Source organism: Canis lupus, chromosome 16, assembly GCF_003254725.2.
Source record: "Canis lupus dingo isolate Sandy chromosome 16, ASM325472v2, whole genome shotgun sequence".
Taxonomy (NCBI): Eukaryota; Metazoa; Chordata; class Mammalia; order Carnivora; family Canidae; genus Canis; species Canis lupus.
This window is the reverse complement of record NC_064258.1, coordinates 23,997,542-24,020,720: the sequence shown is the minus strand read 5'-3', so window position 1 is coordinate 24,020,720 and position 23,179 is coordinate 23,997,542. Positions and strand designations below refer to the sequence as shown.

Here is a 23,179-nt window from a genome sequence, read left to right as displayed (position 1 = left end):
CTTGAGGCACTGGGGAGGAGGGCTGAGGACAGAGTGGGAGAAGGTAGGGCTGTACACAGCCTGGGAAACCATGAGAACATGAGATGTCCCTTCTAGGTTTGATAGGAAGCCACTGCAAGACTTTGAGCAAGGAACTAACATAATCCTCTTCTGCTTGTAAGAGCTGGCTTGACAGCTGAGCAGAAAATGAACTGTAAACGGAGCCAGGGTGGAAGTGATGAGGAAGCTGCACACGAATCCGAGGGCGAGGATGGAGTCTGTGACACGGGCGGTTGCCCATGGAGATGGTGGGAAATAATCAGAGATGCGATGTATTTTGAAGGAAGATGAGCCTGGATGTGGGGTAGGAAATTCGTGAAGTGTAGCCTGAGCGAATGAACACTCTGTCCCTCGAAAGGTTTCGGGAAATGTCAACTCCCACCCTCCCCAACCCTTCCAGTAAGGTTCTAGGGTGTTTACAGAGTGCTGCCCTGGCAACCACCCAGCTGACCTGCTCCGGAGTGTGCCTTTGCTTGCTGAGAACAGCTAAGTATCCAAGTTTGAGAACAGCTAGCTTTTTAAATAACTAAGTATAAACATAAGTTACAGCTCTCTCGTCACTCATTTGCATTTTAGTCACTCATTTGCATTTTAATATGCTTTCTTGAGAGTGAGAGAAAGAGGTATGCAGCCCATCTTACACCTCTGATCACCCCTAGGAGCATTAAGAGTAGGTTTCAATTTACTTATTTTATAACTGGAGGGACAAACTTCCAGTGACCACGAGAGAGGCCATATTCAAAACAACAATAACAAAGTGTCCCTGTTTTCTTTTTTTTTTAAGCCCACATTTATTTATCCACAAAAGACACAGAGAAAGAAGCAGAGACATAGGCAGAGGGAGAAGCAGACTCACTGTGGGGAGCCTGATGTGGGACTCGATCCCAGGATGCCGGAATCACACCCTGAGCCAAGGGCAGATGTTCAACCATTGAGGTACCCAGGCACCCCAGCTTCCTTGCTTTAAATTTGATAGTATGACACTGAAAAGAAATAAAACTCATCTCTAGGCTGCATTCCTAGACCATTTCTTCAGCCTGAGGATCAAAGCTTGAAATTAGGGTGTTCTTAGGCTCTCAGATATACAGGAGTGGAGAAGAGTGTTAGAACCTGGTTGTTGACCAGGGAAGGTCTTTGCAAGGGAACAAACAGCGCAGGGGATGTGGTAGGTGTTCTATGGCTATGTGGCAAACACATGGAAAATGTCCCAACATATTCCTTTCATCGGTTCATTCATTAAGTAGATATAAAACGGGTATGTGCTGTGGGTAGGCACTGTTCTAGGCGCTGGATACACATCATCGAGTAAATTGGATCCTGTGCCTGCCATCATGGAGCTCGAGGGAAGGACAGACAGTGACAAATACACAACACATTGTGGTGGGGACCTGACGGAGCTCAGTGGGGGCGTGGTGGACGGGGCCGTGTCTGTAAGGAGGGGGCATCTCAGCTGAGACGTGAGGTGGAGGGTGGGGGGGCGCTGCAGGTGATTCTTTGGGGGTCAAGGTGCTGACCTCATGATGGGAGAAGCCGATGGATGAGAGAGCCAAGCTCTGGGGGAAGCAGAGTCTGCTTTCCACCCACCGTGTGTTGTGGGCATGGAGAATTGAATTTAAATTAAAAATAAATAAGTACGATATCCATTAGAAGAAGAAGCAGCAGCAGCAGAAGAGCACGGATCGAGAACTCGCTCAGAGCTGCCTTTGCTGAGAGGCTGCGCGGCCGGGATGAAGGCTCAGGACGGAGGAAGCTCCACCAGCCGCCCCGCCCGGCCTCGCCTCGCGCATTAACCGGGGTTTCCCTCTGGATTCTTCCAGGCTCTGCGGGATTCCGTTCAATGGCCGAAAGTGAAGATGCCCTCCTCAGACACTTATTCCAAGGTTATCAGAAATGGGTTCGCCCTGTGCTAAATTCCAATGACACCATAAAAGTGTATTTCGGATTGAAAATCTCTCAGCTCGTAGATGTGGTGAGTCCTCCTTGGCGCCGCTGGAAAGAGCACGCGTTCCTCACCGTGTGTGGCTCGGGGACGCCGTTTCCGCTTGCTTTCCCCGTGTCTGCCATTTCAATTTTAAAAATAGCTTGCTGTGAGAAAAAATCTGCCCCGAGAGGCCAGTGAAGTGACCTGGGGACGGAATGAGCAGCGTCGTGGCGGCGACACTCCTGGCGCGGGGCGGCGTGAGGCTCAGGCTGCAGGTTGCAGGGACAGGCATCGCCCCCGGGGGCGGGGGGGGGGCGGGCGGCGCCAGGCTGAGCCCCGGGAGAGGAGACCAGGGACAGCCGGCCCGGGGCTCCGCAGTGTCGCCCAGACCGGTGGGGGCAGGCGGGGTGCCTGCAGGGAGAGAGGGCAGGTGATGCCGGAGCCTGACGGAGGGCCTGGTGTCCCCATCTCCTCCCGAATCCCCTCAGGGCCCCACGCATCCCGCATCCCGCGGGCACCACCCATATCTTAACACGCTCTACTGACTGCTGCCGAGCTCCCACTTCTGCCCTGGTCCAGTTCCCGGGGAAATCAGTGAACTTTAACAAGCCGGTTCTAAAAAGTCATCCTGCTGTGGTCCCCAAAGTTCCAGAATAATCCTCCCAGATTGTCCCAACCCCGGCCCCGCCCCACCACTTGCACCCTCACCCACCCCAGCTGACTCAATGCCCAAGGATTCCTTCTAGCAAATCATGCAAAAGTGACCTCTGATTTAGCTAATATTCATTCTGCTTTGCGATCTTACTTTGCCTTCTGGATTTAGACAATTTTAGGTAAATATCACCACAATGGACTGCTACTTGCTTTGATTATTATTTTTTATTTTGAGCAAACTATGCATAATATTTTAGGATCCCATGGCATTTAACTGTGTTGAAGTTGAGAATCCTTTATGCTTTGAACTCCTCAAATGTAAGACTCAGAAAGGTCTTTCGGACCAAAAAAAAAAAAAAAAAAAGAATCTAAAAGACACCTTCACTTAATTTGAATTTATATCTTTCTAATTCTCATTTTGTTAGGATGAAAAGAATCAGCTGATGACAACAAATGTGTGGCTCAAACAGGTAACTGTCAATCCAAGCATTATATCTGCTAACCTAATTATTGCCACTCTTTTCTATTTAAAAAGACACCTATTTGAAAAACAATGATATAAAGAACATATTGGGTTCCTTGGGGAGATATTTGGGAATGGTTGGGGTCTATTATTTCCTGTTCTTTTGCGGGAGTTGGAGAGCAAGCAGGTCCTGGAAGCTCAGAAGCATGCCTGGAATGGACTCTGATGCCAAGGTCTGAGCACTGCTCCCTGACTACCTGGAGAAATGGGGAAAGCTCCAGAGAGCAACTTTCCCCCCCTTAGGATATGGCAACTAGAGCAGGCCTTTATTATTGGTACTTTTCACTTTTCTTGAGATTTTGAAAACACGAGGTCATTTCAGTAGAAGTGAACAAGAAGCCACAACTCCTCACAAACCTTAACTGCAACTTTGGAAATGACTTCCAGCAAAGCTGGGCCACCAGAATCACAGTGGCCTGGTGGATGCCTCCAGGTCAAGACAGAGTCAAAACCAGAAATCTCCAATACCCAAAACAGAGCAAGAGAAATCCATAGGAATGGGGTAAGCTGATGCTTGGAAAAGCCAGCCTGACGACTTAGGTTCCCATATTTTAGAAGTAATGAGAATAATTTTTTTTTCATTAAAGTATAGTTGACACACAATGTTACATTGGTTTTCAGGCATACAACATAGTGACCTATCAAGTCCGTATTTCATGCTGTATTCAACACAAGTGTCACTACCATCTGTCACCATATGCGTTATTACAATACCATTGACTACATTCCCTATGCTGTACTTTTCATCCCCATGACTTATTCATCCTATAACTGGAAGTCTGTATCTCCTACCCCCCTTCACCCATTGTGCCCATTCCTCCACCTCCTCCCCTGAGGCAACCATCACTTTGTTTTCTACATCTGGATCTGTTTCTGCCTTTTTGTTTGTTTGTTCATTTGTTTTGTATTTTTAGATTCCACATATAAGTGAAATCATATGGTATTTGTCTTTCTCTGTCTGATTATTTCACCCTGGGTCTATCCAGGTTGTCACAAATGACAAGATTGCATTCTTTATTAATGGCTAAGTAACATTATATATAATATAATATATACCACACATATATATATAATATATATACATATATAAATTATATATATATGTGTGGTATATAATATATATACCACATCTTCTTTATCCATTCACTTATCAACTGACATTTGGGTTGATATGTCCCATATCTTGGCTATTATAAATAATGCGTAGGGGTGCATGCATCTTTTTAAATTAGTATTTTCATTTTCTTTGGGTAAATACCCCAAATTGCTTGATCATATGGTAATTCTATTTTTAATCTTTCGAGGAACCTCCATACTATTTTTCACAGTAGCTATACCAGTTTATATTTCTAGCTATAGTGAGCGACGTTTCCCTTTTTCCACATCCTTTCCAGCACTTGTTATTTCTTGTCTTTCTCATTTTAGCCAAAGAATAATAGACTTTCTTTGCATTAAATTTTTAAAGGATTGTCATCTTTCTTCTCTCATTTACATTTCTCAACATTCAGAATTAACAAAGCAGGTATCACACTATCCCTGTTTACAGAAACAGAGGAGTCCAGGAATTCATCTGGCTGGAATCTGGATTCCCCAGTTAGGGCCTTCTCTGCCATACCCAGCCTCTGCCTTAACCATCAAAGCCCTGCTTCTAAATCACTGGAAGAGCCAAAGTAAGAAAACCCTCTATACATTTTATAGAACAACAGAGAATATTATCAAAGCTATTCTGTGCACACAGATTGGATTTGGAGTACAAATATCACAATAAATATTAGTTAATATATTCTATGTTATGGCACAAAAAAAGAAAGATGAATTCTATAGCATGGTGGCAAGCTGGGAAGGCTGCATGGAATAGGAGGCATTTGAGCTCCATCATATGATATATATGTATCTTTTTATTTGTTTTTAAGATTTTATTCTTAAGTAATCTTTATACCCAACATGGGAATCGAATCTATAACCCTGAGATCAAGAGTCATGTTCCATGGACTAAGCTGGCCAGGCACCCCTAGTTTTTTTTTTTTTTTTTTCATGAGAGATAGAGAGAGAACAAGGCAGAGGGAGGAGCAGACTCCCCATGGAGCAGAGAGCCCAGTGCAGGGCCCGATCCCAGAACTCTGGGATCACGACCCGAGTCGAAGGCAGATGCTTAACCAACTAAGCCACCCAGGCGCCCTACCCTTTGCTTTTTAAAACTAAAAAGGTAAAAGAAAAGTGAAGGATAAAAAAAAAAGGTAATAAAAGATAAAGAAAAGGGATGATGAAAACAAGACAAAACTGATATTAACAACCATTGGCATTTTATACAGATCTCAGTTTCAGAGTAGCTAATAATAATACCTAACAGTTATTGAGCATGTACTAAATGCTCTGATTGGGTGTGTCCTAGGAATGAACCAGGTTCATTCTCGCAGCCACCTTATGAGGTAGGTTCTATTAGGATTCCCACTTTGCAGATGAGAAAACTGAGCATTAGAGAATTGAACTGACTTGTCCCAGGTTAGGCACTGGAGGTCTGGCTCACATGAAGAAATCCTTCCCTTGCCTTGGACAAGGGAGCAGCTCCAAGATGTCCTGTGCTCTGCTCAGTGCTGTCTCCATATAGACTAGTTCCTGGTCCTTGTCTTCTAAGGTTTTGCTAGCTCAACATCGGATGGTGTAGAAAAGCATTTAGGAGAGAATGAAGTAAGGATTCGTTCCACAAGGTTTACTTACAGCCTACTAAGTGTCAGCCACTGGGCTAGATCCGGGTATATGAAGAGGAAAATACAGCCCTGCCTTCAAGGGGAGGACAAAGTGTAGTTGTGTAAAAAACAATGACTGTGATATGATAAACACCATAAGGAAAATCTACACAAGTACTATGTCATTACAAAAATAACAATGAAACAGGGAGAAAATCAGGGAGAGCTTGCAAGGGAGGAGATATTTAAGGTAGTTAAGGTAGGTCTTCTGGGATCAGTAGAAGTTCTGCAAGCCAAAAAGGTGGAGAAGTTGTGACCCCCTGCATACTATTCTCAATCGTATAACTTCCCAAAGCTCTCATGCCAGAGCAAACCTATGGGAAACTCTCCCCAGCCACCCCTGTTTACCTCAGTCAAAATAAAGACAGAAACAGTAAAACCCCATTCTTTTCTCACTTCTCATCTAGACGCTGAAAAATGCTCCCTGATTCATATCACAGAAAGAATAAAACTCCACGTGCTTGGAACAAAAACATGTTCCATGGTAGCTTCCACAAACAAGATGCTTGTTTTTTTAATGCAATTCTCCCATCTTATCCCCTATTTCCACAGTTCTCCTCTGGTATATTTAGATGTTCTTCCTCCATCCTCTTTTTTTTTTTTTTTTTCCTCCATCCTCTTAACCAAAGACCTTTATCAAGCACGAATGTAGTGACATCCTGAGAAAGTCCTCTATGTGGAGCTATTTTTGTTTTATTGATTTTATTTTGGAAACTTATTTGTCTTCCTCCTTCCTATTTCAAGGAGTAATCAAAACCCTATAAATCATAAATAGATTATTAACACCGACTCACTAAAACTACATGAGAAAGTACTTAATGCCTTACCACTCAGATTCTGCTCCATCATATTCAAGGTTAGGAAAACTGCTTCGCAAGCACCGTAAAGGCAAATGGGAAATGAAACCACCCTTTCTTTAATAATAAAGGGTTGAACCCTTGGCCTAGAGTCTATCATATGAGTAATCGCTAAGACAACAGACATTAAAATTACTCACTCGACAAGCATTTACTGAGCACCTACTATGCACCAGACACTGTGTAAGACCCTGGGCTAGGCACTGTGGGGTGTGAATACCATAAGACAGCAAGATTCTGAGTGATCTCGCTTCACTGTAGCTGACAGCAGTTTGCTGTCCTACCCCCTTCATTTTCCTGAGGAAAATAAAACTGCCTGAATGTCTGCCAAAGCCAACATCTCAAAGTAGCCTTGTTTCTCCAACAGCTGATTCCTGTTTTAGACCAACACAAAGTTCCACTTCAATATGCAGGCCTCACAGGCTAGATTCCTGGAGCTGGTCTGGGAGGGAAAATGAGAAACAAACTTGCCATGGAAGGGACAGCCTTGCTGTAAAGGGCTGGGACAGCTTCCCAAAGTCTAGTAATCTTCCACCACCTGCAACGGCACCTACAAGTCTAGGAATTTACTTCCGACCCTTAACTCAGCATCTTATTTTCCTTTCTTCTCCTAGACTCACTCTGACTTAGCAAAGGAGGTCAGTTTGGTGGACCCTGAGTAGGAATTGAGCAGGAGTTAGGAGTCAGGAGTCAGAAATCATGATATATAAGCTTCGGCAAGTCATTTTGCCTCTCTGACCCTCCATCTCTTCTTCCATGAAATAGAGGCAATGCCTACCCCACAATGTTGTTAAGAGGTGAAATGCAATCATGTGTGTGAATGTGATGTACAGTATCTGGCACATACTTGGGACTCAATAAATGTCATTTCCGGCTGCCACATTTGGAGGCTTTTTCATCCTTAATGACAAATCCCATTTTTTGGCTCTGGCAGCTCATGGATATAGTAGGAATATGAGACATAAAGTATGTCATGTTGTTTTCTTTAAGATTGAAATGAATCAACCTTAACTTGCTTTAAGAATTTCACACTTGGAAAAAAAAAAAAAAAAAGAATTTCACACTTGACTTTAAGGTAAGTGAAGATCCCCAGGATGCCCCAGAGGCTACAATTCAAGGCACTACTTGTTCTTTGCTATCTTTTGGTTTTAGTATTAAACTAAGAATAACTAGGGGAATTTTTTTATAGTAAAAAAGTCTTTGATTTAGGTTTAAATGAAATTCAGTTCTGGATAACAGCTAGACACTTATGAGTGATATTTCAAACTGTCTAAGAAAGGACAATTTTAAGGGAATATATACGATATGGATTTGAAATTGCACTTCTCAGAATCAAGGAAACTATTTTTCCTTTTTTTTTTTCTTAGTCACAGAATTACTTTGAGATTTGGTCCTGACATATCCCGTGCTCGCCTGTTTCCTGCAACGACACAGCTTTCCACCTTGGAACTGCCTCAGGGTAGAGCTGATGTTTGTAAAGAGCTTTGAGTATCTTGACTGGAGCATGCTATATGAACATAGTATATTATTTCTAATCTCTTACTTTAAGAAGGGAGAGACAGGAGATTAGTCTCTGGATGACCTCAGGGTTTCGGAGAAAACAGGAAGTAACCAGAAAGTTCCAGAGGTCCTTAGCAAGAGAGAGGATGGAGGCTCTGAATCCTCACCCTGACATTGCTGGCTTAGCACGTGCGGTCATCCTGGGGCTTAGGACTCTGTCAGCATCGCAGTGGACGCATATGTTGATAGAAATTCAGGGAACCCCTCTGGACGGACTTGTCAAGGAGAACATTTCTGATTCCCCAGGTCTGGGTACAGAAGAACACCCCACAGAGGCATACAAGCAGCAAAGGACCACAGGGTGGGGAACTCACAGCTTCTGACTCCAGTTCAGTGCTCTTGCTCTTCTGGGTACTCCGAAATCCCAGAAGTCCCACCTCGCCCCCTTCTCTTTCCTGGGCAGGAACAAGACCTAAATCACTCTAGATCTCTTTACGTCCTCCTCAAGGATTCTTCGCACCCCTCATCCGTCGTTCCCCCTTCTCTGCCCCGGCGCCTTCCCTCTCCGGGTTCCTTCTCCCTCGCGGCTCCTCCTACCCTCAGGTCTCGGCTTTTGCAGGTTGTCTCCTCAGAACTGCCCTCCCTGTCCACCCCGCGTTCCTTCCCATTACACCCAAGCCGCACCCCCCTCGGAGCAATGAGCCCGAGCCCAGAGGCCGAGGCCCAGGCCAGGAGTAGGGGCGGCGATGGGTTCCGCGTGGCCACCAGCCTTGCCTTCTTGTGCCGCGCGCATTCGTTCCGCCCAGACTGTGACCCCGTAAGCCACTGGCACTCTGTCAGGAGGTCCGGCAAGCAGGGCAAGCCCTTCTGGCCCAAAAGTTCCATACCCTCGGGCTCCCCCCTCCGCCCGTTCCCTTTGAACAGTTCCTAAAACCAGGTATTTGTTTGCTGGGCTGCGCCAGACAGCAGAGGCCCCAGAGCTGTAGGTGCACCTGCTCCGCTGGGGGAACCGGGCGCAGGGGAGACAGCTGTGCCTGCCCCAGAGAGGAGCCTGGATCCGAGGAGCAGACAGTTTTGTCCGCAGCCATCTGTATGCTCTTAACAGGGAAGGGCAAGAGTGGGCCCGGGGCTGAGCTCAGCAGTGCTGTCCCCTCAAGACAGCGCTGGCCATGAGAGCGCGCTGGCAGCCCACCTGCCCACCTGTGTGTCTGCCCCGCCGCTTGCTGCCTGTGCACCAGAGACCCGCCACCTGCTCAGGATCTACTCAGATGCTCCCAGGATGAGCTGAGAACTTTTTGGTTGCACATGACAGAGAACCCAACCCAAACTGGCTTCAGTAAAAATAGAAAGTACTGGCTTTCATAATCTGGAAAGTCCAGGGACAAGGCCAGAGTCACCTGCAGCTTGACCCAGGGGCTCAAGCAATATTCCCAGGAATGGTGCTCCTTCTGCCTGTCTCTAGGCCCCTCGTCCTCTGGGTGACCCCATTCTCATCTCAGCCTCACCTCAGCAAGGTGGCTGTATCAGCTTCTGCCTCAAAGTACTTCCTTCCTGTGTTTAAGTCCAGCAGGAAAGAGGATGGCAAGCCTCTTTTCCAGTGCTCCAGAAGATTCATGCTATCTCACTGTTCCCCATTTGGTTACCTGACAACCCTGAAGATCATGGTGGGCCAGTGTGAGGTGCAGCCCCATTTGTGGGACAGAAGGAAGAGTCAGATGCACCCACAGCTAGTGAGTGACAGTGCAATGAGGTAGTTGCCCAAGAGGAAACTAGGGTGCTCATACTGGAAGAAGGGCAGGTGAATCTGAGGCAGCAGGTGGCACATGTCCACTTTATTTCTGAATTTGTTTTCTCCTCTTTCTATAAAGAGCTCTTAACAACTGCTTCCTTCTCAAACTGAGCCTTGCCCAAGTGGAAGTCAGCTGAAGTTTCCTATTATTAATGGTTCATCTTCATACTATAATTTTCTCTCCCCTTATTTGTTGCTGAACTTGGACATTGTGTAACATGCTTATTTGTAAAATTCCTCCACCTTTTGACAGATATTTACCATTAAGGCAAAACAGATTTTCTGTTTTTATTGTCTTTCTTTTCTTTTTTAACAGAGGAAAAAGTGGAATAAGCAACTGTTTTAGCCTGAGTACAGAGTCCATAAGCTTTATAGCTATCAGCCCCAGAAATATCCTTGAAAGCAGAGCCACAGAAAGTTGGATCAAATAACTGATGTTATGAAGAATTGTAAGCCACAAATTTTTCCACTGTCCAGTAGCATGGGAAAAGGGAAAAGAGTGCAGGATATGCCTTTTAATGTTCCATGGCTTGAGTACCATTGCCATCACTCAGTGGCACACCTTGGTGGGGGGCACCCTTCACGTCCTAGTCAATGTGAAAGGCACCTCCTAGGGTTGTGATGCACGGCATGCCCAGTCATATGCAGCAGCCTTGAATCCTGTTTTCTTTACTGACCAACTGTGTGGCCTAGTACAAGGCACTTGAATGCTCCGGGCCACAGGGGCCTCATCTAATATAGCACTAATAGTAGGTAATTTTGTAGCTTATTGAAGGAGTTAGCACTAATAAATATAAAGCACTTCGTCAGTATAGGGGAACCTGGCTGGCTCAGTCAGTAAAGCATATGACTCTTAGACTCAGGGTTTTGAGTTTGAACCCCATGTTGGGTGTGCAGTCTACTTAAAAACAAAAAACAACAGAAAATCAATCAATACAATTCATCTTATTAAGAGACTAAAGAATAATCATGTAATCATCTCTATAGAAGCTGAAAAGCTTTTTATACAACTTAGGTCAAGATCCATTCTAATTAAGAAAATTATATTGTGGGGCACCTGGATGGCTCAGTTGTTGCGCATTGGACTCTTGATTTTGGTTCAGATTGTGATCTCAGTGTTGTGGGATCCAGCCCCACATAGGACTCCACACTCAGCAGGAGTCTGCTTGGGATTCTCTCCCTCTGCCCCTCCCCCCATTCACACTCTCTCAGCATGCGTGCTTTCTCTCTCCCTCTCAAATAAATAAATCTTTTTTTTAAAAAAAGCTCAGCAAACTAGAAATAGGAAGAATCTTCCTTAGTCAAATAAAGGGCACTTAAGAAAACCAACAGCTAACATAATACTGAATGATGAATATCTTCTACCCAAGATCAGGAACAATGAGAAGATATCTACTCTCCCACTCCTATTTTTTAAAAAGATTTTATTTATTTATTCATGAGAGACCCAGAGAGAGGCAGAGACAAAGGCAGAGGGAGAAGCAGGCTCCCCACAGGGAGCCCAATGCGGGACTCAATCCCAAGACCCCAGGTCCACTCCGTGAGCCAAACAGCAGATGCTCAACCACGGAGCCACCCAGTGCCCCTCCCCTCCCATTCTTATTTACTGTCATACTGAAAGTCCTAGCTAGTGACTTAAAGCAAAAACAAAACAAAACAGTAAAAGGCATTCAGATTGGAAAAAAAAGAACTAGAACTCTCTATTTGTAAATGATGTAATTGTTTCTGTAGAAAATCTACCCCAGGGGATCCCTGGGTGGCGCAGCGGTTTGGCGCCTGCCTTTGGCCCAGGGCGCGATCCTGGAGAACCGGGATGGAATCCCACATCGGGCTCCCGGTGCATGGAGCCTGCTTCTCCCTCTGCCTGTGTCTCTGCCTCTCTCTGTGTGTGTCTATCATGAATAAATAAGTAAAATCTAAATAAATAAATTCTTTAAAAAAACCGGAAATGCTGAGGTATAAATCTAACAAAATATGTGTGAGGTTTATAGGCTGAAACTACAGAACACCGATTTAAAAACATCAAAAAAGACTTAAGTACATGGAATGAGAAATGATATTCCTTGGTCAGAAATCTCAATATTATGATAGTGGTTCTACCCAAGCCAATCTATATATTCAAGGCAATCAGAATTAAGATTTCAGAAGGATTTTTCTTATAGATAGCAACAAGCTGCTTTAAAATTTTATAAAGAAAAGCAAAGGAACTAGAATAGCCAAAACGATTTGGAAAAGGACACTACAGTTGGAGGACTCACATTACACCATTTCAAAACTTACTAGAAAGCAATGGAGGTTAAGAGAGTGTAGTACCAAAGAAAGGAGGGACACAGATTAATGAAATGGGACAAAAAACCCATAAATAGACCCACAGAGTATATATGGTTGGTTGATTTTTGACAAATGTGTAAAGGTAATTCAATGGAGAATGTTTACCCTTTTCAACAAAAGGTGCAGCAATGATTGGATAGCCATGTGGAAAAACAAAAACAAACCAAAAACTTCATCCCACATTCACACCATAATAAAAAAAATTAACTCAAAATGGATTTTAAATCTAAATGTACAACCTAATACTATAAAATTTCTAGATAAAAAAATGGGAGATCTTTGTGACCTTGAGTTAGGCAAATATTTCTTAGAAATGGTATGTTTCATAAAAGATAAAATTGGTAAAATAAACTTCATCAAAGTGTATAACTTCCGTCTTGTGAAAGACGTTGCTTAGAGAAGTAAGAAACCACAGACTGTGGGAAACTATTTGCAAATCAAATATTTGATGAAGGGCTTTTATCCAGAATATATAAAGAAGCCTGAAAACTCAGTAATAAAACAAACACCGTGATTAAAAAATATGCAAGAGATTTAACAGCCAAATAAGATATATGGGTGGCACATAAGCACATGAAGAGACGCTCAACATCATTAGTCATTAGGAAAAATGCATATTAGAAACCTTAATGAGATATCATTTCACAACTATTATAATCGAAATAAAAAACGAGACAATATCAAGTACTGGAGAAGACGCTAAAGACCTGGAACTCTCATACATTGCTAGTGGGAAAACAAAAATGATAGAGCCACTCTGGTACACAGTTTGGCAGCTTCATATAAAGTTGAACATACACTTACTTTATGGCCCAGCCATTCCACTCCTGGGTATTTACCCAAGAGAAGAAAAGAATGTTTTTCACTCAAAAAATTACACAAAATATTTATAGTGGCTTTATTTGTAATCATTAAAAACTGGATGAACCCAAATATCCTACCTGGGGAATGGATACATAAGTTGTGGTAAATTCATACAAGGGAATACTACTCACTAATAAAAATGAACCAATGACTAATATAGAAGAATCCAAAATCCATATGGTAAGTAAGAGAAATCAGGATCAAAAGGCTCTCTATTGTATGATTCTATTTATATGACCAAAGGCAACATTATAGGATCAGAAAGTAGATCAGTGATTGCCAGGGGCTGGCAATGGAGGAGTTGATTACAAAGGAGCAGCACCAGGGAAAACTTTTTGGGCAACAGAGTTCTTGGATCTTGATGTTGTTAGTGATTATACAACTGTTTGCATATAGAACCATATACAAAAGAGTGAATTTTATTGTATGTCAATTTTTAAAAAGTGAAACAAACAAAAAGTGCTACTCTGAGTTCCCTTCAACATTTCTGAGATTCAGACCTGCCACTGATAGTACAAGTCTCCTTCGTAGGAGACAAATGATTCATAGGAAGGAAAATGAATGTCCTTTTCAAAATGGGTAGAGGAAGGGGAAAAGGAAGAGAAGGCTGTGAGTACCAGGTAAACATGGTAAATACTTTATTAGCTTGGGCTCTTAAACTTAATCTTCATATGCATAGTTTTCCATAAATAGGCACACAGTCTTTTATCCTTTAGATTGTAGCTTTTTAATAACCTACATCCTTTTAAATTTGTTTTTCAAGGATCAAGCCTCACAAATATTGCCTAAGATAGACAATATCTCATCTGGTGTAACAGCCTTACACTTTTTCAGGCATCTTGCATGTTTCAATACTTTACCATCTAGCGAAGTTACCATCTGCTGAGTCCTGATTTTTTAAAGACAGGGAGGCTCTCATTGGGCATACCCTTCAAGCTTTCTGAAGTATCATTTAATATTATCCTACATCATTACTTAACAGTCTACCTGAGGGACAGTGGGAGAGAAGAACTTAATTTTCAGGTCAGATTTCATAAGATTCTGGATCCAGATCTTTTTAAGAAAGTCCACTTCTGCTGTAATTGGATCATCCATACATCATCCTCTTGACCTTCATAATCCAATCAATTAGTGGTCAGGTTTGTTAATCTGGGTCCATTAGGTCCTATAAAACATGCTGAATGATTTCATTCTATTATGAGGAAAAATATGTAAATCTCTGGAGGCTAACAATATTAGGAATATAATTTAAAATTGTAATTGAGTGGCCACAAAATAAATTTAGATTAGAACTTAAAAGGAAATTCTTGGAAAAGATTTTTTTCTTTGGATTAAGGTTATAATGTCATCAAGACTACTCAGTGGATACTGGATGTTTCATATTAACATACTGGGTGGATGTTTTTTTAAGACTCTTGAGTGATATTCAAAATTGTTTGTACCCATCATCATGAGATTAAGATATTACTGGACCAGCTCTCCTGAGCTAGATTTACCATTGCTTTTTCTTTTGTTTCTTAAGAGAAATAGGCTGAAAAAATAGATCACAAATCAGTGGCCTTGTTATTGAGACTCTTCATTGAAAGGTAAATATGGCAATTTTGGAAATCCCAAGTGGGATGGCTGTGTGGACCTGGGGAAGACCAGAGACCAGGCTGGCTCAACCTGTATCTTGAGAATTGCACTAAGCCACAGGGTAGGGTCATAAGATCTAAAAACAGATGAATTTCCCATTTAAAACCAAACATTGGATAAGTAAATTAACATAAACTTGAACACTGAATTTTCAGAATAAAATTACAGTATACTCATTTTGATGCAGGAATGGACAGACCACAAATTACGCTGGAATCCTGATGAATATGGCGGGATTCATTCAATTAAAGTCCCATCAGAATCTCTCTGGCTTCCTGACATAGTTCTCTTTGAAAAGTAAGTAACCCCGAAGAAAAATATGCTGGTCAGATTAGGACAGGTGACAGAAAAGCCTGATTTTGGCAAAATAATTCAGAGAAATGTACAACTTTCAGTAAGCACAGAACCATTTGTTCTTGAAATACTGACTCTGTGGCAGGAAAGTAATAAATGCAACTAATAGAGGGGTGGGCCAAGACCCAACTCATCTGTGTCCACTTGCTTCTACCACAGTGCTGATGGACGTTTCGAAGGCTCGCTCATGACCAAAGTCATCGTGAGGTCGAACGGCTCGGTCATTTGGACCCCTCCCGCCAGTTACAAAAGCTCATGCACCATGGATGTCACGTTTTTCCCATTTGACCGGCAGAACTGCTCCATGAAGTTCGGGTCCTGGACTTATGATGGCACCATGGTTGACCTCGTTTTGGTCAATGACAATGTTGACAGGAATGACTTCTTTGATAACGGAGAGTGGGAAATACTCAACGCAAAGGGGATGAAGGGCAACAGGAGAGACGGCTTCTACTCCTACCCGTTCATCACCTACTCCTTGGTCCTGCGCCGCCTGCCCCTGTTCTATACCCTCTTCCTCATCATCCCCTGCCTGGGACTGTCCTTCCTGACAGTGCTCGTGTTCTACCTGCCTTCCGATGAGGGCGAAAAGCTGTCCCTCTCCACCTCCGTGCTGGTTTCCCTGACAGTCTTTCTCTTAGTAATTGAGGAAATAATCCCCTCTTCCTCCAAAGTCATCCCCCTCATTGGGGAGTACCTGCTGTTCATTATGGTTTTCGTGACCCTGTCCATCATTGTCACTGTGTTCGTGATTAATGTTCACCACAGATCTTCCTCAACCTACCACCCCATGGCCCCCTGGGTGAAGAGACTGTTTCTGCAAAAACTTCCTAAAGTGCTTTGTATGAAGGACCATGTAGACCGCTACTCCTTTCCAGATAGAGATGAGAGTCAACCGGTGGTGAAAGGCAAAGTTCCAGAAAAAAGGAAACAAAGGCAGGTTAGTGATGGAGAAACAGTCCTTGTTGCTTTCTTGGAAAAGGCAGCAGATTCCATCAGGTACATTTCGAGGCATGTGAAGAAAGAGCATTTCATCAACCAGGTGAGTACACTGGTGCTTATCATAACCCTGCCCCCAAAGAGCCCTGCAAGAACCAATATTCCCGTATCTTTTGGCAACAAAACACTGTCATTGCTTGAATGGGACGTTATTAGCTACCTGCTTTTCACATGTAAAATGTTAAACAAGCCCTGACATGAGTAAGAATTTTAGTGTGAATTTTTAGGAAGCAGTTCCCAGGAACAGAATTAAGAGAAGTGAAGCATGTGTGGATTAGGCCCCATTCCTTATGATTAGACTTGATTCTATTTAACATAATTTAATTCTACATTTTAAGTTGGTTATCCCTGTCTCTGGTAATTTATCTCTCATTTTTAGTGGCATGGTGGTTATTTCTATCCGTAGTATTTGGAAAGAAAAGAACAGAATTAGATTTGGGGATTAATATAAAAAATACAGTGCTCCACAGATATTTTGGTGAGGGGAAAGCATAGTTATTTTGCTTACAGATTTTTTTAAAAACGCAGTGAGAGTGTATATTTTGGGCTCAAAATAGTCATGGACTCAGATTAACTGCTTAAAACAAGTTATAGGCCAAGTTACAGGGTTCAATTATTCTCCTCTAAAATCAGTGAAAATTAGTGCCAAGAGTTTGGTCACATAAATAAAATAATGAAAGAATTTTTTAAAAGAAATATCCTCTGGGCAGCCCCGGTGGCAGAGCGGTTTAGCGCCTGCAGCCCGGGGTGTGATCCTGGAGACCCTGGATCGAGTCCCACGTGGACTCCCTGCATGGAGCCTGCTTCTCTCTCTGCCTGTGTCTCTGCCTCTCTTTCGCTCTCTCTGAATAAATAAATAAATAAATAAATAAATAAATAAATAAATAAATAAAACTTAAAAAAAAAAAGAAGAAAGGAATATCCTTCTGTATTATGTCTAGATACTACCTAGAATATTCTCTCTATTTGTTGTGTTTTTAATACACTGAAAAACATTTTTAAAGCATTAGGGGGGAAATGCTGCTATGGAACAAACATTTCTGCTATTCTTAGGGTTGTTTGTTGTTTGTTTACATCCTGTAAAAATTCTGATTCAAAGATTTAAATAGCTTTTTAAAAATTATAAAAGTGACACCTTCTCAGGGTAAGGAATTTGGAAAATACATAAAGTGGAAACAAATGAGATGCCAGGGTGACTCAAAGGCATCTGCCTTTGGCTCAGGGTGTGATCCCAGGTCCTGGGATTGAGTCCCTCATCAGGCTCCCCCAGGGAGCCCACTTCTCCCTCTGCCTGTGTCTCTGCCTCTCTCATGAATAAATAAAATCTTTTTTTTAAAGTAGAAACAAGAACATTAAAATCACTCATAATACCACCACTTAATGTTATGACACTTTAAACATTCAATGTGTATTCTTTCCGTTTTTTCCCAAAGTTTTCTTAAATCCCAGTGTGTGCCAGATGCATGCAGGTTCTACCTCCGCACCCATGTCCCCTTCTAGAACTCCTGGGCTGTGCCCTCTTTACACAATCCCCATATAAAAGAAATGGGACATTTCTTTTCCTTCGAAAGAGAACGGGCCCATGTCCTTCAGACCTCTGGATATAACCCTGACCTCGTTCCTACAGGCTTATTGCCCCCCCAACCCCCCAACTCCCCCGCCCCCATCCAAAGGGATCCCGCCCACCTCCCCTTCAGGGTGCTGTCCTCCCCTGACCACCTGTCCCCACCAGCAGTTCCCAGGTGTCCAGAAACGAGCAGCCATCCCCACACGTGGAGGGGAAGAAAAGGCTTTTTCCTTTCTGGCCAGGAAAACTTAACTTTTAAGTTTGCAATTCATCTCATATGTAATATCTGGAAGATCATAGTAAGAGATTCTGGCTTTTTGTCTGTGTAAAAATCAGGCTTTTCCCATTTTGATCAGTCTTGTTTACCAAGGCATAAATGATTCCGTTGTTTCTGTTACGCCTTCGGTGTTGCCAAAGAGTTCACAGGCTGGCCAGTGAAGGTCACGGGGAGGAACCAAGCCTACCCTGCTGGGGATGTGGCAGGTGTGTTTTGAAAACTGCTGTGTGTAAAGCTGAATGTTAGTTACTCTGTTCCAATCCCTTGAAATGAATTCCGAACAGTTGCTCCGCATCTTGAATGGAAGGAGTCCTTTTCTCTTTTGCAGGTGGTCCAAGACTGGAAATTCGTAGCCCAGGTTCTGGACCGCATTTTTCTGTGGCTCTTTCTGATAGTGTCAGTTACAGGCTCTGTTCTGATTTTTACTCCTGCTTTGAAGCTGTGGCTACATAGTTCTCACTAGCAATCCGGGGCCGTCTGAAATACCAGAAAGACGAAATTAGATCTTAGAGCTGACATCCAGCTAGCATGTACATACGTATCCACCTGCACGAGCTTTCTGGAAGGGCCTGTGTCATCCTCGGGGAAACTGACATTTGTAAGTGTGGGTTTGCCCACAGTAAATCCATGATTGCCGCTGGAGCAAGTCTGGGGTTTAAGTAAAGCAGAACATCTTCAGGCCCCCGCCTTGCCTTCCCCGGACATTCAGGAAGTCATACATTCCAGGCTTGACATCACAGCCAGGACGCACCAGGACTGTTGCTGGCTACTGGACTAAGGCCCCCAGGAAACTGGACTGAAGCCTCACCAAGGATGCCCACGAAGAATTTAAGACAGTCTTCGAGTCAAACTATTTGCATGCTCAGACCTGGGTCTCCTGCACCTACTGGTGTCCTTGCTGGTTTTGCCTAAGTTTGCAAACTGCTGCTGTGTGTTGTGCTGCTGTAGCAGTGTGCGTGAACAAATCTCAACAGCCATTTGGGGAATTAAACCGGTTCCACAGATCTGGCCCAGCCTGCTTGTTTTCACGAAGACTCCAAGATGCTGGGTAACTAAACTCCTTCCTTTTCCCCCACAAACATAGTATTTGTTAAAGACAAATTCTCTCTTGAATGTGGTGACCTCAGGTGGTCTTCATGGATTATTCATAACATTATAAAGCTTTTCTGATGGTGAAACTAGAACCTACTGTGAGTTGTAACTTGCTTAAAGGGCCATATCAAAATTACTGACGATAGAAACCATGTCATCTATTACTGGCAGTGTGGTCATTAATACCCATGATCTTCTCCTAGAAAATACAAGTCCTGAACATTCTCTGATAATGGTTTGGAAGTACCCACATTCAATCTAATCCATTTCAACAGTACTCTCAAGGCTTGCCATTCTCTTTCTTTCTTTCTTTCTTTCTTTCTTTCTTTCTTTCTTTCTTTCTTTTTCTTTTCTTTTCCTTTTTTTTTTTTTTTTTTTGGTAAGAAGACTTAAGTTCTACTCTCAGCAAATTTTAATTATACAATGTGGTATGATCAACGAGTCACTATAATTTACATCAGATCCTCAGATCTTACTCGTTTTATAACTGATAGTTGATACCCTTTACCAACCTCTCCTTATTTTCCCTCCTCATCAGCCCCTGGCAACCACTTTTCTACTCTCTGTTTCTATGAGTTTGACTTTTTCTTTGTGTCCACATATAAGTGAAACCATGCAGTGTTTGTCTTTCTGTCTGATTTTTTCACTTCTTAGCATAATGCTCTCCAAGTTCATTTGTGTTGTTGCAAAAGACAGGATTTGTGTCTCTTTTAAGGCTGAATTCTGTTCCCGTGTGTGTGATCACATTTTCTCGATCCATTCATTGATAAATAAACATTTAAGTTGTTTTCATACCTTGGCTATTGTGGATAATGCTGCAGTGAACATGGGAATACAGATATTTCCTTGAGAAAATGGTTTCATTTCCTTCAGACACACCCAAAAGCGCATGGATCTCTTGGCAGTTCTATTTTCCATTTCCTGAGAAACCTCCATAATTTTTTTTTAAAGTGGCCATACCAGTTTACATTCCCACCAACAGTGCAAAAGTGTTTCCTTCTCTCTACATCCTCGCCAGCATTTGGTATGTCTTGTGTTCCTTATGACAACCATGCTAACAGCCATGAGGAGACATCTACTGTGCTTTGGATTTGCACTTCCCTGATGGTGAGCACCTTTTCACATACCTGTTGGCCATCAGTGTGTCTTCTTTGGAAGCATGTCTATTCAGATCCTTTAACCATTTTTAAATTGGGTTATTTGGTTTTTTACTATTCAGTTGTATGAGTTCCTTGTACAGTGTATACTAACCTCTTATCAGAAACATGGTTTCTGAATCTTTTCTCCCATTTTATAGAGTATCTTTTCATTTGGCTGATGGTTTTCTTTGTTGTGGAGTAGTTTGATGCGGTCTTGCTTGCTTATGTCTGCTTATGTTGCCTTTATTTTTGGTGTTAAATAAAAAAAAATCATTTCCAAAATGCCCTCCATTCCATTTTGACGTGTCTCCCCTGCCCCTCCGGGAGCACTTCATCCCCGCTCTGCCAACCCCCTCTTGAAGATGCATCAGGGAGAGTAGGTTCTCTAAAATTACTGCTGCCAAATCCTGGATTTTAGCTTGAAGCATTTATTCTTCTTCCCCAGATTTAAATCCCCCAGATTTAGATCCCTTCTGGATTATTTTGTTTGGAGGCACGTTTCCCATAAACAGTTTACAGCTGAGACAGGGTTTAACCTTTTCATATGTATTGTTACCACCGACAGGGTTAGTCGTATTCATGCCATTTTGTTTTGTGTTTTCTGTTAATGTTTTCTTGTTCTCTCTTTTTTTTTTTTGCCTCTTTTCAGCTCTGACTAAATTCATATGCTGTTCCTTCTTCTCTACTGAATTGAAAGTTATGCATCCATTTCTATTAATTTATTAATGAACATATTCAAACTTCTTTTTTTGGTGAGGGGAGGGACAGAGGGAGAGGGAGAGACAGCATCTTTTTTTCTTTTAAACAATTTATTTATTTATTTGAGAGAGAGACAAAGAGAGCATGAGTAGGGGGGAGAGGCAGAGGAAGGTGGAAAAGCAGACTCTGTGTTGAGCAGGGAGCCCAATGTGGGACTCAATCCCAGAACCCTGGGATCATGACCTGAGCCAAAGTCAGACACTCAAACAGCTGAGCCACCCAGGAGCCCCAAGAGGGAGAAAAAGAATCTCTCCACATGAGGCTCCTTCTCACGGTTCTGAGATCATGACCTGCGGAATCAAGAGTTGGACACTTAACTGCCTGAGGCCCCTAGACATCTCCAAACTTCTTTTTTTTTTAAGTTCTTTTTTTAAAGATTTATTTATTTACTTATTTATGATAGACATAGAGAAAGAGAGAGAGAGGCAGAGACACAGGAGGAAGGAGAAGCAGGCTGCATGCTGGGAGCACGACGTGGGACTCCATCCAGGGTCTCCAGGATCACGCCCCAGGCTGTAGGCGGCGCTAAACCGCTGAGCCATCGGGGCTGCCCGGCATTGGGATTTAATGCCCATAGCCACCGCTCTCGGAATGAAACAATTCCTTAAGCACCTTCACTTCCCCTCTTCTTTTATCACTTTTTATATTTTGTCTAAATCATACAGACTTTTAGTTCCAGATTATTATTTTTTGTTATGTATTTCTTTCTTCTAAATAATTTATTGTCAATAAATACATTTTGTCTACAACCGCATTATAAACAAGTAATTGTTTTACTCATTTCTTGGTTCGCCACTTTTTTTTTTTTTTCTCCTGTTTTCCTTTCCCTGATTCATTTCATTATCTAAGAAGAATACATCTCCAAGTAATTCTTTAGGAAAGTTTTGAGTGGGGTTATCTTTCTGAATCCTTGCATTTCTGAAATTGGATAAATTGGCCCTCCTAGAATAGATTGGCTCTGCGTGGAATTTTGAAATCAAAATCATTTTCCCTCAGAATTGTGAAGATATTCTATAATACCTCACGTTCTAGATGAGAAGCGTGGTGAGGGTTGATTCTCATTCCTTGTTCCTATGGATTCCTGTTTTTTTCCTTTATGAAGCTCTTGGACTTTTTTTTTTTTTTTTGTCTGGAATTTAGAACTGTCACCTGAATATGCTGTGTGTGTCTAAATGTAGGGTTTGTACTCTCTCTCCCTCTTTGTTTTTATCTTGGCACTTGATGACTAATGTCTTTCGTCAACTCATGCAAATTTTCTTCTCTTATCTCTTTTATTATTTCCTATCATCCATTCTCCCCCTCCTTTCTTTTTGAAATTTCTAGTAGGATATCAGTATTCTTGGATCTGTCTTCCATGTTTATTAACTTATTAACTCCTCTTTCATACTCTTTATTTCTCCAATTATTTACATTGTCAGCTTGATGATACTGTTAACTAATTTGATATTCAGTCATTGTCTACTTCACTATGCAGCCCACATACCAAGGTGAGATTTTGTGTGTTTGTGGAAGAATCATGTATTTTATTTCCAAGAACTTAGTTCTTGTTTTGGGAAGTCATGCTTTGTAATAACTTGGGAGAATATTAATTATGATTATTTTTAAGTCTTCTGTTGTCTGCATTAATAATTTTTCTTCAATGGTTAATTCTTCTACTGTTATTTCTAATGCTTTTTTATGGTAGCTTTACTCCAATGTTTGTTGATTTATGATATTGTTTCTTTACCTGACAGTGGAAACCATGTCTAATTATAGGAAATCAGGCTCCAGTTGTTTTTTCCTTTACTGTATGTGTCCAAGAAAACATTTCTCTAGGTTGTGTGACCAGCTCATCTTCTACATTCAAGGAACCCCTTTCTTGTTGGCAGCCATTAATGATCTTGGGCACTAAACTGTTTCTCTGACTTCAGTGCCCACTCTGGTTTCTCATATATCAGGATACCCACCAGTTGGGACAGAGCACAGAAGCCATGATGAAAAGTGAAATATTGCTACAACTGCTCTTAGGCCTCTGCTTCATTGCCCACCAATTATACCTTAAATCTCCTCTGTGTATAATCTTAGAACTATTGTTGGGTTTTGTTAGAAAGAAAATAATTTCTTTGGTGGTCCCATCTTTCCTTCATGGGTCC

The 23,179-nt window shown here is 42.2% G+C and overlaps 1 protein-coding gene across 1 annotated transcript; it reads left to right on the top strand.

Annotated features, from left to right (window-relative positions):
• Positions 1-303: 303 nt before the first annotated feature.
• Positions 304-19,294, top strand: CHRNB3 (cholinergic receptor nicotinic beta 3 subunit). The gene is made up of 7 exons (XM_025443230.3): positions 304-709; positions 824-975; positions 1,857-2,008; positions 3,040-3,084; positions 15,048-15,157; positions 15,374-16,256; positions 18,386-19,294. Exons 3-7 carry the CDS (start codon positions 1,877-1,879, stop codon positions 18,518-18,520), a joined length of 1,305 nt encoding a protein of 434 aa, XP_025299015.1. The 5' UTR covers positions 304-709; positions 824-975; positions 1,857-1,876; the 3' UTR covers positions 18,521-19,294.
• The last annotated feature ends 3,885 nt before the right edge of the window (positions 19,295-23,179 follow it).

What these genes read in the sequence shown, in the direction of transcription:
- CHRNB3 (XM_025443230.3), top strand. Translation starts at nt 1,877, where the DNA reads ATGGCCGAAAGTGAAGATGCCCTCCTCAGACACTTATTCCAAGGTTAT. An exon ending in TCTCTCAGCTCGTAGATGTG is followed by an intron (nt 2,009 to 3,039) that starts GTGAGTCCTCCT and finishes TCATTTTGTTAG; the next exon opens with GATGAAAAGAATCAGCTGAT. An exon ending in GACATAGTTCTCTTTGAAAA is followed by an intron (nt 15,158 to 15,373) that starts GTAAGTAACCCC and finishes CTTCTACCACAG; the next exon opens with TGCTGATGGACGTTTCGAAG.